The 14,607-nt window shown below is 43.6% G+C and overlaps 1 protein-coding gene across 7 annotated transcripts in view; it reads left to right on the forward strand.

Moving 5' to 3' along the window:
- Positions 1-9,836, forward strand: part of huwe1 (HECT, UBA and WWE domain containing E3 ubiquitin protein ligase 1) — a 39,235-nt gene extending 29,399 nt beyond the window's left edge. For 6 of the 7 annotated variants that reach the window (XM_083975408.1, XM_083975412.1, XM_083975411.1 and 3 more), the window contains 17 exons: positions 106-826; positions 933-1,024; positions 1,637-1,793; positions 1,895-2,027; positions 2,257-2,459; positions 2,573-2,808; positions 3,903-4,005; positions 4,521-4,670; positions 4,789-5,034; positions 5,128-5,245; positions 5,344-5,484; positions 5,574-5,861; positions 6,000-6,105; positions 6,828-6,945; positions 8,044-8,225; positions 8,673-8,863; positions 8,982-9,836. In XM_083975408.1, coding sequence (XP_083831534.1) covers positions 106-826; positions 933-1,024; positions 1,637-1,793; positions 1,895-2,027; positions 2,257-2,459; positions 2,573-2,808; positions 3,903-4,005; positions 4,521-4,670; positions 4,789-5,034; positions 5,128-5,245; positions 5,344-5,484; positions 5,574-5,861; positions 6,000-6,105; positions 6,828-6,945; positions 8,044-8,225; positions 8,673-8,863; positions 8,982-9,084 — 3,288 coding nt within the window. In that variant the 3' untranslated portion in view covers positions 9,085-9,836. The remainder of the gene's footprint in view (positions 1-105; positions 827-932; positions 1,025-1,636; positions 1,794-1,894; positions 2,028-2,256; positions 2,460-2,572; positions 2,809-3,902; positions 4,006-4,520; positions 4,671-4,788; positions 5,035-5,127; positions 5,246-5,343; positions 5,485-5,573; positions 5,862-5,999; positions 6,106-6,827; positions 6,946-8,043; positions 8,226-8,672; positions 8,864-8,981) is intronic. The other variant, XM_083975414.1, reaches the window with a different exon arrangement.
- The last annotated feature ends 4,771 nt before the right edge of the window (positions 9,837-14,607 follow it).

Raw genomic sequence — 14,607 nt, forward strand, 5'->3', positions numbered from 1 at the left:
CCTCTTCTCATCTACATCTGCCACACTATATATGTATATTTCATGCTGTTAGAAGTCAATCAGGTTATAATTTAAATCCTTTTTGCTTCTTGTTCATGCCTGCAGGTGTTCCCTAGCCACTTCACCCAGCAGCGCTGTAAGGATCTTTCAGCATCGTCTTCTGACCTGGACTCCCGTCTTTGCTCAGGCTCCTCTGGGGGAGGAGGTGGAGGTGGGGCCTCCAGGTCAGGGTCGCAGTCCCAAAGCAACCCCAGCTCCCTTGTCTCCAACACCCAGAACTCCTTTGGCTCCTCTGCTCTCACTCCCCAGTCACTGGGTATCTCCACCGATTTTTGGGACCTGCTGGTCAAACTGGACAACATGAATGTCAGCCGCAAGGGCAAAGCCTCAATGAAGACAGTGCCTCTGGGGGGCAGTGCAGAGGCTGAGGGGGCCCAGTTCAGCCTGGAGACCTCCCCTCTAGGTCAGCTGATGAACATGCTGTCCCACCCAGTAATCAGACGGAGCTCCTTGCTCACTGAAAAGCTGCTGCGTCTCCTCTCCCTCATATCCATTGCCCTGCCTGACAACAAGGCCACCGAGGTGCCTGCTGGACACCCAACCCCACAGGCTGCCAACTCCACCACGGCAACCAGCTCAGGAGCCACAGCCTCAGTCGCAACACAGGGCATGGCATCAGTGGGCTCCACCCAGCCCACTGTGGCCGGCCCAGGAGCCTCTGTAGGAGCTGCAGCCCAGGGCACATCCTCAGGGACAAGTCTAGCAGTCTCTCAGACATCCTCTACAACAATCTCTATACCCACGTCCACTGGAACAACCTCTACAGGTAATGTTAATTTATTCCAAAATGAATTGCCATCTGTTCAGGCATTAGTGTAAAAGAGATAGCAGTAGAAAATGATGTACATTTCTGGGTTTGTTTGTCAAAACAGGGAAACAGAGGGGCTCTATTGTCAGTATAGAGTGTGACAACAAGATGGCCTCCTCTGGACTCACAGAGAAACAGCTTCAACTCTCTGTGGAGGTACAGTATATTGTAAAACTTGCCGTAAGATTGCAGTGATATTATATTAATGTGGATGAAATTTCATTACTGTTCATGAAAGTGCTGTGGCTCTGTGATTGTACTTCGGATTTGCTGAATGTTACTAAATTAGTTGCAAAAGATACAAATTATAAATCTGCAGCCCAAGCACTAAGCATTCATAAAGATGGTCTGATGAAAGAGCTGTGGTTGATCAGAAACATGAGCCCCATAACCTAAGACTGCAAAGTTCTTGAAAATGTATTTTATCACTGTTCAGACTTGTGTTGGTGGAGATAGCCTGCGAATGCATTGTGACATCCATAACAACCTAAGAAATTGCCCTCGATGTTTTTTTTGGTTTGTTTGTTTTAGGTTGTTCACATTCCAGCTGTCACAAATCTTGTAATTGTGACACAATTAAGTAGCCAAACAGATCACTTAGTCAATAGTTAGTGACCCAGCGAACATTATGTTGAAAGTCACACAAATGGGGTTATCATTTTGTGCTTTGAAAATGAAATCAAAATCATTAATTCTTGCTCACTGATTTCAACAGTGTCTTAAACCTTGAAATACTAATCCCTGAGATTTTGTCCTTCCTTCTGCAAGGTGTTGACGTCTCACTCGTGTTCAGAGGAGGGTCTGGAAGATGCAGCCAACATCCTGCTGCAGCTGTCCAGAGGTGACGGTATCACCAGAGACACTGTGCTCAGACTGCTGCTCAGTGGAGCTAGACACCTCGGATACACTCTCTGCAAACAAATTGGTCAGTGCTGGGCAACTATACGAATGCCAGTTATCTCCCCTACCCCCACAATGCAGTTCTGTCTCTTTTCACACATAAATTAAATATTTCCTCCCCCTCAGGCACATTATTGGCCGAGCTTAGAGAGTACAACTTGGAGCAGCAGAGACGGGCGCAAGCCGATTCACATTCCCCAGATGCTCCTCCAGAGGATTCCTCCATCACAGCCAGGCTCAAGGGCAAGATGACCAGCAGGTTGGCTTGTTATGCCTGTAGATCACCCAGTGGCTGTTGGTTGCCAACACACAACCTAATGTCCATGGGTTTGCTTCAGACTGGCAAATTATTTATTTACAATTATTTATCTAGATAAAACAGTTACATTTCAATTGACATTACAGTTAAATGTGATTCACAAAGGTGTTTTCGGTGTTTTCGCTACAATTTCCTTTACCTCGTGTGCATCTTGTTGGTTGCGACACAGGTTTGATGGGGCAGAGAGTGTAGTGATAGTGGCTGCCCAGAAGCGCACACTCGGCGGACGTGAACTACAACTCCCCTGTATGAGCTCACTGACCTCCAAGACATCGACACAGAAGTTTTTCTTGCGAGTGCTGCAGGTCATCATCCAGCTTCGTGAAGACACGCGCCGCGCCAACAAGAAAGCCAAACAGACAGGTCGATTAGGTAAGATGATGCTACATTCACACAATATTCTTAATGTATGCGTACAGTGTTGTGATGATCTGCTGAGAGATAATAACCCTTTTCCCTCCCCTCCCCCCCCCGTGAATGGCCAGGCTCCACCAGTTTGGGCTCAGCCAGCAGCATTCAGGCAGCAGTGCGCCAGCTAGAAGCCGAAGCTGACGCCATCATCCAGATGGTGAGAGAGGGTCAGCGGGCACGCCGCCTCCAACAGGCACCCCCACCCACCGCCTCCTCTGCCTCTGCCGCCGTCACCGCCGGATCTTCAGTGGCGCCCCCCCATGCTCCCACTGGTGCTGCCCCCCCTGCTGGCACGGCTGCTGCTGCCACGGTTAGCATGGGCTGCACTGACAGCAGGCATACTCCTACTCACACATTTACACACCTAACAAAGGGAATCGTTTGAAACGAAAAATAACATTGACATTTTAGTATGACCATTGCAATGTAGGTATATGAAATACAAAATTAAAAAAAGAAATATAGAATAACTGTGATGGTCATTAAAACAGATGCTATGAAATGCCTAAAAGCTACTGACATGCCTCATTTCTAATTTGGCTTTGCCTCTACTGGCTTTGTGCGTTTTGGAAAGTCCTAAGCCATCACATAAGTTGTTATGCATAGCTGTTTATTTAATTTTGTATTGCATTGTATAATGTGTTAACAATATAATGCTGCGGTGTAGGGATGCCCCAATGACTTTTTTTTTTCTTGCCACCGGCACTGATCATCTATGAGTGTGACCAGCCATTTTTTGCATGCATTGCTGCATTGCAGATGCCATATGTCAGTCTCACATGCTTCCCAACATGTTATAGTGACCTGTCGCATGCTGGTGAATTGAACACAGACACTCTATATTTGGTGTTTTTTTAGGTGATTGGAATCAAGAAACAGAAATCCTGATCTACCATTCACATATTTTTGATAAGAAAATCAGTCAGGGCATCCCTAATGCACTGTGCAGTCAGCCTACAGCCTGCTACCTCAAGTGGTAAATGCATAGTGACAGCATCTACAGTGCTGCCATGATGAATATTGACAGCCCCAACAGAAGGACAGATGTGCCAGTGATCCACTGCATTCTACATCAGTGTCTTTGCATTGACTTGTTCTACTGCCGAAATGATCTGTATGTGAATGTGCTGCCTGCTCCAAAACGTTTGATCCATTCCATGGGTGTTGTCCGTTTGCTGGCTGATGTGGCTTCATGCTTTCGGCCCTCCCCCCCTTCCCCTTCTCAGTCCTGGTTCCACTCCTCTCTCAGAGGATCATGGGAATGTCATTTTGCATGGCGATGTCAGTCATTTTGGATTGCTATAAAAAAGAAAACTTGCGTTGCTCATTAATTCTTCCATGTTTTTTTTTCTCCCTGTTGTTCATCCTCTGTCACTCTGGTCCTTCCTGATATGGTTTCTGTAGTCTGAAGTGCAGTCTATGTCAGAGACCCAGGCAGCCCAGAGAGATGATTCTCCAATGGATGTGGACCAGCCCTCTCCTCTAGAGCAGGACCCTGCACCTCTGGGTATGGCTTGCTTGCAAACTGCTTATGACAGTTTTGTTGCACCTTCTTTGATATACTAAACTACTACTGCCCAGAATTGTTTCTAGTTTGTTTTAGTTTAGCAGTTGTGGATTGAATTTCAAAATACTAATTTAATAAATCACTGTATTGGGAGGTTCTTCATGACTTTGTAAACACTGTAACCAATAAATTATTAATCGTTGCACTGCTGAATAGACACTTGGTTTAAACATTGTGGTTTATGCTTTTAAAGGAAAAGGTAGAAATGTTTCAACGGCTTTGCAATGGCGCATATGAACATGAGTACGTTTTTAATCATGTAATTACTGAGCTTGATTGAGATTAATTGCATCTGAAATGGGAAGCAACAGTAATAACTCTGGCAATTATAATCTTGATTGACAAATATGGGCTTTTTAATCAACACCAAAGCAATGTTTTAAAAAATATTGAGCTTTTTTTTTTCCTAGAAGCCATGCAGTGGTTCAGTGTACATTTGAAATTTCTCTTGTTAGATGAAGAGGGAAATGGCCAGTCAGAGAGTGAGGAGAGACTCCCAGACCTCCCCCTGCTCAGTGAGCAGCTGTTGTTGGATGAACTATGGGACATGCTTGGGGAGTGCCTAAAAGAGCTGGAGGAGTCCCACGACCAGCATGCTGTACTGGGTAGGTGGAATTCCCCTGAGGAAATGCATTTTCAGCCATTATGTGTGACTGATGTTTTATATATGTTGGATCTTAATTAAGTAATCTTTGCCTAATTATATTTTCTTTATGTCTTCAGTTCTTCAGCCTGCTGTGGAGGCCTTCTTCCTAGTCCATGCTACTGAGCGAGAGAGCAAACCTCCTGTTCGGGACACCCGGGAGAGCCAGCTCTCACACATCAAAGATGAACCTCCTCCATTGTCCCCGGCGCCCCTTACACCTGCCACACCTTCATCTCTAGACCCATTCTTTTCCAGGGAACCATCCTCCATGCACATCTCCTCAAACCTGCCACCAGACACCCAGAAGTTCCTCCGTTTTGCTGGTGAGCCTTAAAGATTTTCAGTAAGGAGTAATGCAAAGCTTTGTCATATTTTGTAGCACACTAAATTAAAGACTTGTTCTTTTTCCTGTTTAGAAACTCACCGCACAGTGCTTAACCAGATCCTGCGCCAATCCACCACTCACTTGGCTGATGGGCCTTTTGCAGTACTGGTTGACTACATACGCATCCTGGACTTTGACGTTAAGAGGAAGTAAGGGGGTCGTCTTCAGGTCCTATCCAACACTGTCTAATAGAAGGTTTTGGGGGTTTTGGTAACTGAACCTCTGGTCTTTCTCGCCATCTCTGCAGGTACTTCCGCCAGGAGTTGGAGCGACTGGATGAAGGCCTGAGGAAGGAGGACATGGCCGTGCATGTGAGGAGAGATCACGTGTTTGAGGACTCCTATAGGGAGCTGCATCGCAAGAGCCCAGAGGACATGAAGAATAGGCTGTAAGACTTCATCGGCCTCCTGTCCATTTTTCCTTCCTCAGTTCTAAACAGTTGAACCTGATCCGTACTCTCTTCCCTATGTATCACAGGTACATTGTGTTTGAAGGGGAGGAGGGCCAGGATGCTGGTGGCCTGCTGAGGGAATGGTACATGATCATCTCCCGTGAGATGTTCAACCCCATGTATGCCCTGTTCCGCACTTCACCAGGTGACCGGGTCACCTACACCATCAACCCCTCATCTCACTGCAACCCCAACCACCTCAGCTACTTCAAGTTTGTGGGGCGTGTGGTGGCCAAAGCAGTCTATGATAATCGGTTACTGGAGTGCTACTTCACCCGCAGCTTCTACAAGCACATCCTGGGCAAGAGTGTCAGGTAGTGGCGGTCACAATCACAAAACATAAATGTGGAGGGCGTGTTCTTATTGCTAAGTGTTGTGCTTACTGTACTTGAGCAGTAAGTTGTGTTCCTTATTTAGTTAATAAAATGTTTGTATTTCTGTGGTATTTCCAGGTACACAGACATGGAGAGTGAGGACTACCCCTTCTTCCAGGGCTTGGTGTACTTGCTGGAGAACGATGTGTCCACACTGGGCTATGAGCTGACATTCAGCACAGAGGTTGGCATCTGTTCTCCAAATGTTCCAATTAGCTTTAAGTGGAAAATTGATTCTCAGTCGTATAATATCCTTAACTGTTCAAATTGGGATTGGGCCTCAAGGGTTCCCATTTGCCTTATATTATCATTAAAGAGATGATTTGAAGAGGGGTTGTGTGAGGCATGCATATCTATCTATATGCCTATCTTCCCTTCAAAGCAGCACTTTCCTTTGGTACTTCATTTTTCTTTACCATTGACCTACCCATCCCTTTGTACAAGTGTCTCTACAGTGCACACTGTGTGAATCAGAAAGAGCTAAACGTCACTTTGTTGTGATAGTGAGTGAAAGCGCTGAAAATATTCTACATGAAGTTAAACAGATATTGGATTGTTTCTCATATTCTGTAAAAATATCAAAACTGTTTTTTCCGGTGGCCCTGTGCACAGCAGCACATCGCTCTGCCTCTGTGCCTGTGCTTCCAGCTGCCTCATAACTGCAGCGCACTGATCCAAATATGCTGCAGATAACACATCGACTATGCATGACTACCTCACACAACCCTCAGTTAAATATCCCAAACTGTCTCTCTGAATAATTTCTGCAAAAGTGTCATTTGAAATTTGATGACATTAAAATAACTCATGTTACTAGAAACCATCTGTGACTTGCAGTAAGATATTCAGCTGCAACTCTGCAAGATGTGTTAGACTGAAGTTTGCTCATGTCTTCTGTGGATGTAGGTCCAAGAGTTTGGTGTGTGTGAAGTGAGAGACCTCAAGCCAAATGGAGCCAATATCCTGGTCACAGAGGAAAACAAAAAGGAGTATGTGCATCTGGTCTGCCAGATGAAGATGACAGGTAAGACTGGCTATGTTACCAAATCAGTGAGCAAATGCTAAACATTTTTATTATTAAATTGTTTATTTATTTAACATTTCATGTCACCTGTATTTCTTGTGAGTGAGAATCCATCTAGTCAAGCTCCAGGTTATTCGCGAGTGGTGAACTCCAGTGGTTCAAATCAATCAGCATCCTGAGGGAGAAGCGGCTCGCAGCTGTGGCAGTCACTGTTTTAGTTTTCCTAAGAATTACTTTTTTGTGCAAATTTTCCTTTGAAAGATGAAAAGAAAATATCTACAGCACAAGTCACTAATAAGCAGACTGTGGTCTGGATTCAGACCCAGATACCATCTTATTGAAACAGCAGATATAACCTATAAATTGCTGATTCAGCACATTTGTTGACAGACTGTTTCTTTTAACCATTGCAGCTTTTCTACGGCCTGGTCACATGGCACTACTTTTTAAATCAGTCAGTGAGAGACAAATGTTGGAGTAGAAAGTGTAGAGTGGGGTGAAAGCGGGAAAGAAAGACAAAAGGATGTGTTGTTTGATCAGACTAGTTGCCAACTTATTGGTATTAACTTGAAGAAAAATTCAGTCAACCGACACTGTTTTGGAAAATGAACTGTAATTTTTCAAAAGTTCTGTTTTATAGTTATTACAGCTGTTATCTTTCCTGATATGATAACAAAAAAATGTATGTAACCAACAAATATTATATGCGCAATGTGGAAAAGCACCTGTCTTTTCCCAAACAGTTGCTGACGAAGCCTTCCCAGATGGTTCTGTGTAAGAAACCATCTGGTGCATCAGGTTAGATGATCTCATTGATGCACAAAGAAAGCACTAGGTGGCACCACTCTTAAATGTTGGACTGATCAATATGCAGCAAGGAGCCAGTGGTGTTTGTCTACGTAAGATGGCTGATTTATCATAAGCAGCGTCCTCCAGCTGCTACTCCAATGTATTATTCAGTGAAGAATTTAATTTTCAGCCACCTAATTGAAAATGATTAGCCACCAAATTAATCGATAACTCAACATTTTGTTACAGCCAGGTAAAGAATATTGTGTTAGAAAGATCCTTGAATGAATATAAACACTTGTTTTCTAGGTGCAATCCGCAAACAGCTGGCAGCCTTCCTGGAGGGATTCTACGAGATCATCCCCAAAAGGCTGATCTCCATCTTCACTGAGCAGGAGCTGGAGCTGCTCATCTCAGGCCTGCCCACTATTGACATCGATGACCTCAAGGCCAACACTGAATATCACAAATACCAGTCCAGCTCCATCCAGGTATGCACAAGTTGAGACGTTTCGATGGAGACCGTCCACCCACTCCTTAGAGTGCGAGAGAGAACTGAGCGTGTTCAGAGAGAACACCACACATGACTGTTCCAGGTTTCCTTACCTGGGTCAGATGGGTAGTTTTGCATTTTGAGATTATCTCTGAATTCAATTGATGTAGCCAAATTTTATTTGGGGAATTTGCTTTTGGTAAATAACTGTGATTTCTGGAGTACAGACAGTTCAATATATAGTCCTGCATTTCACTTGCTAACACTGAAATGCTATGTAAATGAGATTTAACCTCCTTTGAAATACTATGACCTGGGCAAATGAGAATATGCACCGGCTTAAATGAGCTGTGTCATCACCAAAACTCCAGACTTGGCTGCATACTGTGTGAACAAAAATTTTATCGGAACAGATTTATATCTTCTTTTTTTTGAATAACTTTAGATTCAGTGGTTCTGGAGGGCCTTGCGGTCCTTTGACCAGGCAGACCGGGCCAAGTTCCTACAGTTTGTCACTGGCACGTCCAAGGTTCCCCTTCAGGGTTTTGCTGCTCTTGAGGGCATGAACGGCATCCAGAAGTTCCAGATCCACCGTGACGATCGCTCCACTGACCGCCTGCCATCTGCTCATACCTGGTACGCACAGGACAATTTTACAAATAAACAAAGAAGATTACAATGATAAGTGATGGTAAACATTCTGAAAATAACAAAACAATGAAAATGTAACTTTCCGCTCTTTCTCTTTCCCCAGCTTTAACCAGCTGGACCTCCCAGCCTATGAGAGCTATGAGAAGCTGAGACATATGCTGCTGTTGGCCATTCAGGAATGCTCAGAGGGATTCGGACTGGCTTAAACTACGAGACTCTTAACAAACTCAGACATGCATACAAACAGTTGATTTAGATCTGCCTACACCTGACACATTCACACTGATAACCTTTGAACGCACGCACGCACACACTATCATAGACATTTCTGGATTACTTGTTGAATGGCCTAGACTTACTGGTTTCTATTCCATATAAAACAGATAAAACCAGCAAGTGAAACGGACTGATTGACATTGCATACAACACAGAGAGCCTCATGTTGACACAATTGTGTCTCCCTTCCCAATTTAATGGCAAATGCAAGAGCGAATTCAGAGGATAAAACATGGACTAATATAAGAGACGTTTTCTTCATTTAGTTTGATTTCTCTGTACAAAAGGTTTGGGAGTTTATTATGTTTAATCTTTTTTGTTCTCTGGCTGTGTAAAAAGAAAAAAGAGAATGTTGTTTGAACAGGATGGTTATAAAACCTTTGGGGAAAAAATGTTGGTGGTTTCTTGTTGCAAATTTGTGACCTCACGCCTTGACGACGGGGAACATTTTTATGGGGGGTATATGGATAACTTGAGAAGTTTTGGAGATATTCACAAAAATGCACTTTTCAAAGTTTTGTGGCATTTTTAAGGAAGGATGGTACAAAAAATGAAGAGAAAACCTGAAGGAGATAAAACATTAACCATAAACTCTAGAGTATTTTTGGCTATTAAATTGCTGACCCAGCCTTGAGCCTTTGAATCAGAGTGGAATAACTACATGAATAAATGCATAAAATTGCGTCTATTGTCTCTTTTAACGATGTTTTTACCTGCAGTGAATTCATTCCATCAAAATCAAATCAAATGTGACACTTCTGTGTGTAATCACACCAAAATACTAGTTAATTATCAGACAGAGCTCAAAAAATACTTTCTATTGACTTTCAGTCCCATCAGCTTCCTCCCCAGTGATTTCTGTGACAAGTGAAATCAGGCCCACAGTCAAAGCTCGCACTGATCCCAGCAGCAAATCAGACAAACTGTCCTTCATGACAAAACCACTTAAGCATAGTAACATCATGTGTTGACTGACATCGTCCTAGAGCACGATTCTGAAGCGCTGCCTGAAGTCTCTGGGATTAAACGATCAGTTTGAAGCCTAATGGGAGCTCACTGCTGCAGCACTACTGTCATTTCGCATGCCGACACTGACCTAGTATGCCCTCCAGTTCCAAAAACTATTCTGTATCTGTACCGTTCACACAAAGACCACAGTGTCCCTTCTTTGCTTCTTGTTCAGTACTGATGAACCAAAGACGAGTGGGGGCACAGACGAGGGTTTCTTGTCATGCTTCAGGACGCAGAGTATTAAGACGGAGAGACTTGTCTAGGTATCTGCTCATGTTCACATGGCACATCACGGATAAATCATCTTCCCAGTCGACAGTGTGACACAGCATAGCAGGAAAAGTACTGCCATGGTTTACTGGGACCCTAAATGAAAAGCAGCCATCATTAACAAAATATGTCCACCTGCTATGACAAGCACATTGTCCTGGAAAAAAGGTTTTTAACAAGATGAGACTTGAAAATGAAGCTGTGATCTTCCTCTACTGTAAGGGGGAATGGGTTAACCAGCCTTTCCTAGACCTGTCAATCTGTTCTTCCTGTAATAATTAATTCAGTTGGACTTCACTGTTAAAAATGTCTGGCAAAAGAAAAGTAGCTTGTAAGTGGAAGTTGAGTTTAACAAGGTTGTTCAAGACAACCATAAATTTATAGATTTACCAAACAGCACAATAATTTCCAGTCTTTTGTAAATGGAAATTTATTTATTTTTATATGCAAACATTCAATGAAATATGCAACGCTAACTGATGCTAGCTAGGTTACCTAGTGACAGTCTACTTTGTAACAATTATATGCCCGTATTACATTTATTTATAAAGCACATTTAGAAACAATAGTCAAAGTGCTGAAGGGTTCACCTGGAATATGCAACACAGAAACAAAAACATCAGACAGCTGTACCACCGAAAGAAAAGGAAATATATACGAGTTGGTGTTTGTGTAAAATTAAATTATTAAGTGGTGTAGTCCACTTTGATTAGTGATGTTTCAGTCTCAAGTTGATTAATACTTTTGTTATACCTGAAAACACAAGGTAGCCTTCATTTATATGGTCTCCCGCCATGTGATCTGTGGATGCAATACTAAGGATGCCTACTAGTTCTTGCTAAAAGACTTAGAATACAAAGTTTACTAATATAAACTAATATAAGTAGTACACTGTGAAACTAATTGTTTTCATCAAGAAAATATTCAATGAATATTCATTGATCTGAAATGTTTTTCCTCTTTCTGGGTAGCCACAGTTTGTAGGTCTATCCAGTTTTGCTCCTTGCTCTTCTAGTGACGTTCGTGTGTCTGCAGCTTGCACCTGTAGTTTCCTCTTTCTCTCTGAGCGCTGTTCTCTCTTTGTACCTGCTCTTGCGTGCTGAATTTGTTCCACATGAGAACCTGCTACAACATTGGAAATCCCCCCCACTCCCACCCCTCTCCCCACCACTCCCACCACTGCTGGTGTACCTCTGCTGCTCGCCTGACCCTCCCCCACCCCCAACCTGCACACCAGTTGCAGAATAGGGAGCGTCCATGTCTGATTTGCTGTGTGCTGAGGCGTGGTAAATGAAATTACAGTGCTGTCATGCAGGGATTTCAGACCCCCAACAGTAAGCCCTACTTTTACAGTACATTGGCCAGCCAGGGTTTTGGGGGCCCCATCGCCCACCCACCTCTTCTTCATGTATGAAGCACAGATGCAATTTTCTACCAGCCACGCTTGATTTGTATATTCTATACGCATCTGTTGCTGTGTGGAGGCTTTGATTCGCAATTAAAGGAGGAAAAAATTATTAATCCAAGCAGGGAATTTTCCTTAGCAATAAGATTTCACAATGCATTTCCTCACAATTGGGATAACCTCTGTGCTAATCCCTCTCCTGGGGACGTTGGACAGCCTCCTCTCTCAGAAAATGTTTTGGCAATTTTGCCTGATATCTTTTCCTGTAACTGTCAATCCCAGACAGATATATCAATTGTGCTGCCAAATGAGCTGTTGCAATGCACTGCGGTGTGCCGTCCCATCCACTGGGTGGGGATCATCAGGCTATGCAGAGTGAACAGGATGTTCTCTGTCATACGTGTTCCTCGTCAGTGCATCCTGGTTTCCAGTAATACATGTTTTCCATTTCATGCAACAAGATCAATTTAGGGAGGACTATTGCAAAAATGTCTATACTCTTTGTGTGTTTGAAGCCACTGGTGTGTTTTGCCTGCATGTTTTGGAAACTGTCAACACTGTGACAAATTTAGTATTTATCAGACTGTGCTGCCTCAGCTTTTTTTTGTCATACAGCACTAGCCTGGCAAATTGCTTAAAAGGGAGCATAAATTAACCAGAGCGTGTGTCTGCTACATTAAAAATAAAAACTTGGTAGTAAACAAAGTGCATTGATAATGGCAATCCCTCCTCATCAGTGATAGTGGAGCTGAGGAGGAAATGACGGCCAGTGGTTTTCATTAGTAATGACTGCTTTGTGTATGAGCCAGAAAGCTTTCAGAGCAATACATTTGACTCGCTGTCCTCTGTGTCTGCGGAATAAATCACGATATTACAACGCTCACAGAGCAAAATGGTGCGGCCTTCTTTAGCACAGAGCCGAAACGTGCAAAGGGACAGAATCAGTTCATTAGAGTAATTGGTTTAATGTTTCTAATTAGCTGGAGAGATATTTATGCTGAAGAAAATTGATGGCAGTGCTTATCCCTTTCTTTGCAGAAGTCTTCCGCCACTTCTTCCCCCAGTCAAGAGTTTCAGGATCCTCCAAATCTCTGGAAGGAGGCCTGATGAATATTCATAATCAGCAAACACTGGCTTCATTTGCAGTAGCAACCAGTTAGCAGTATTGCTATTTACAGGGTGTGAGGACCGTGTTGACAGCTCGTCATTGTTGCTCCCCTATTAATTCAGTGTGGTTTATTCATGAAAGTTGTTCTAAATATAAATTATCCCAGTGGTAACTTGCATGAGAGACTCTCTTTTCTTAACACTTTTCTCTGCTGTGAGAGTTTCTTGGAGCAACATGCGTATCCTGTGCTCTGAATGTATAGATGAAGGAGAAGCTTGATGTATCAAGGTGGACAGGAGCAGCCCTCAGTTTTGACAGCAGTGTGACAGGTTAGGGAGGGTGTTATGTGCTGTTGTGAATCTGTCGGGTTTGTCATCACCTCCCGATTAGGCTGCTATCTCTGCTCTGCCTGTGAGGACGAGGACTGGGGAGGAGAAGCAACAGAAATCTACTGTCTGCTCATTCTCTCAAAAAAGAATGACAATCCCCCATGCAGCAACAAATCTCCTGGCTTAAGCGCTGATATATTTGTGTGCATCTGTGTGCATTTTTGTCCTTTGGGGAGAAGTCGGCCGTGGAATAAGTTGGGCTCAGGTGGGTGCACACAGGCTGGCCTTTGAGTCACAGGCGCAAACACAAGAGACCGCAGAGTCCAGAGTCAAACCAGAAGTGACAATCTGTCTACTGTAAAGGTCAAAGTCTTTATTACCTCTGGAGCTTCCAAGTATTCGCGGTCGCTATCTATTAACCACATTGCATCCTCAACCCCCACCTCGCCCATCCAGCTTCCTCCTCACCTCCCCTCTGTGGCACAGCAGTGGGCACCTTGCGGCATTTTAGAGGCAGAGAGGCTATTGCATGAAACTCAGCCCTGGCATATTACAGATCAGGTAATGCAGGCGGCTACTGAAGGTTGTCATTTAGACATATAATACAGCTGAGCCACTGCGGGAGGATTTGAAGGCACCGCTTGAAGTATGTGGCTTATTTATCTGTGAATATAACATGGAGGTATATTCACAGCGCAGCTACAGAGCTCCATCTCCTCTTTCTGACATTCATGGCTTCCATATCACACTGCATTATTAAAAAAAAGATGCAAATCCTTTTGAATGAAGGATGCTGAAACTCCTACATCGTGCATCATAATAGAGGACAGTGAAGGGTCAGTAGCCTACTATTTGTGGAGGAAACAAGCCTTTGAAGTAAAAAAGGGAAATAACTAGTAAACACCAGAGTCATCTCTCCACTTGTACAAGGAACATCACTAACTTCCATGCAAAACCTTGATTTGAATATCAATGATGTAAATTTGAATATACATAAGCTGCAAATTGCCATTTCCAGTCTGTTTGACTGTGCCCTTATTTTGATTCTCTGATGACAACAACAACAACATGTCTTGGATGGTGCTCTAATCCGTGGTGTACCACTGCACGTTCGTCTGAGGCTGACTCATTGCTATTTACATGCAGTTAACATGGTTAATGAGATGTGTTCTGGTGAGTGAAGTGCTGGTCATATCTGGTAGCGGGGCCACTCTAAGCATGGCAGGAAACTAAATCAGAGTCATTTCCCTTCAATTAGTGAGTGATTAACGCCGGGTCAGAGACGGCTGGCTGACCTTCTGCCACCTAATGACTTTAGCTGGATCAATGG

The sequence above is a fragment of the Trachurus trachurus genome (genome assembly GCF_905171665.1).
Source record: "Trachurus trachurus genome assembly, chromosome: 7".
Taxonomy (NCBI): Eukaryota; Metazoa; Chordata; class Actinopteri; order Carangiformes; family Carangidae; genus Trachurus; species Trachurus trachurus.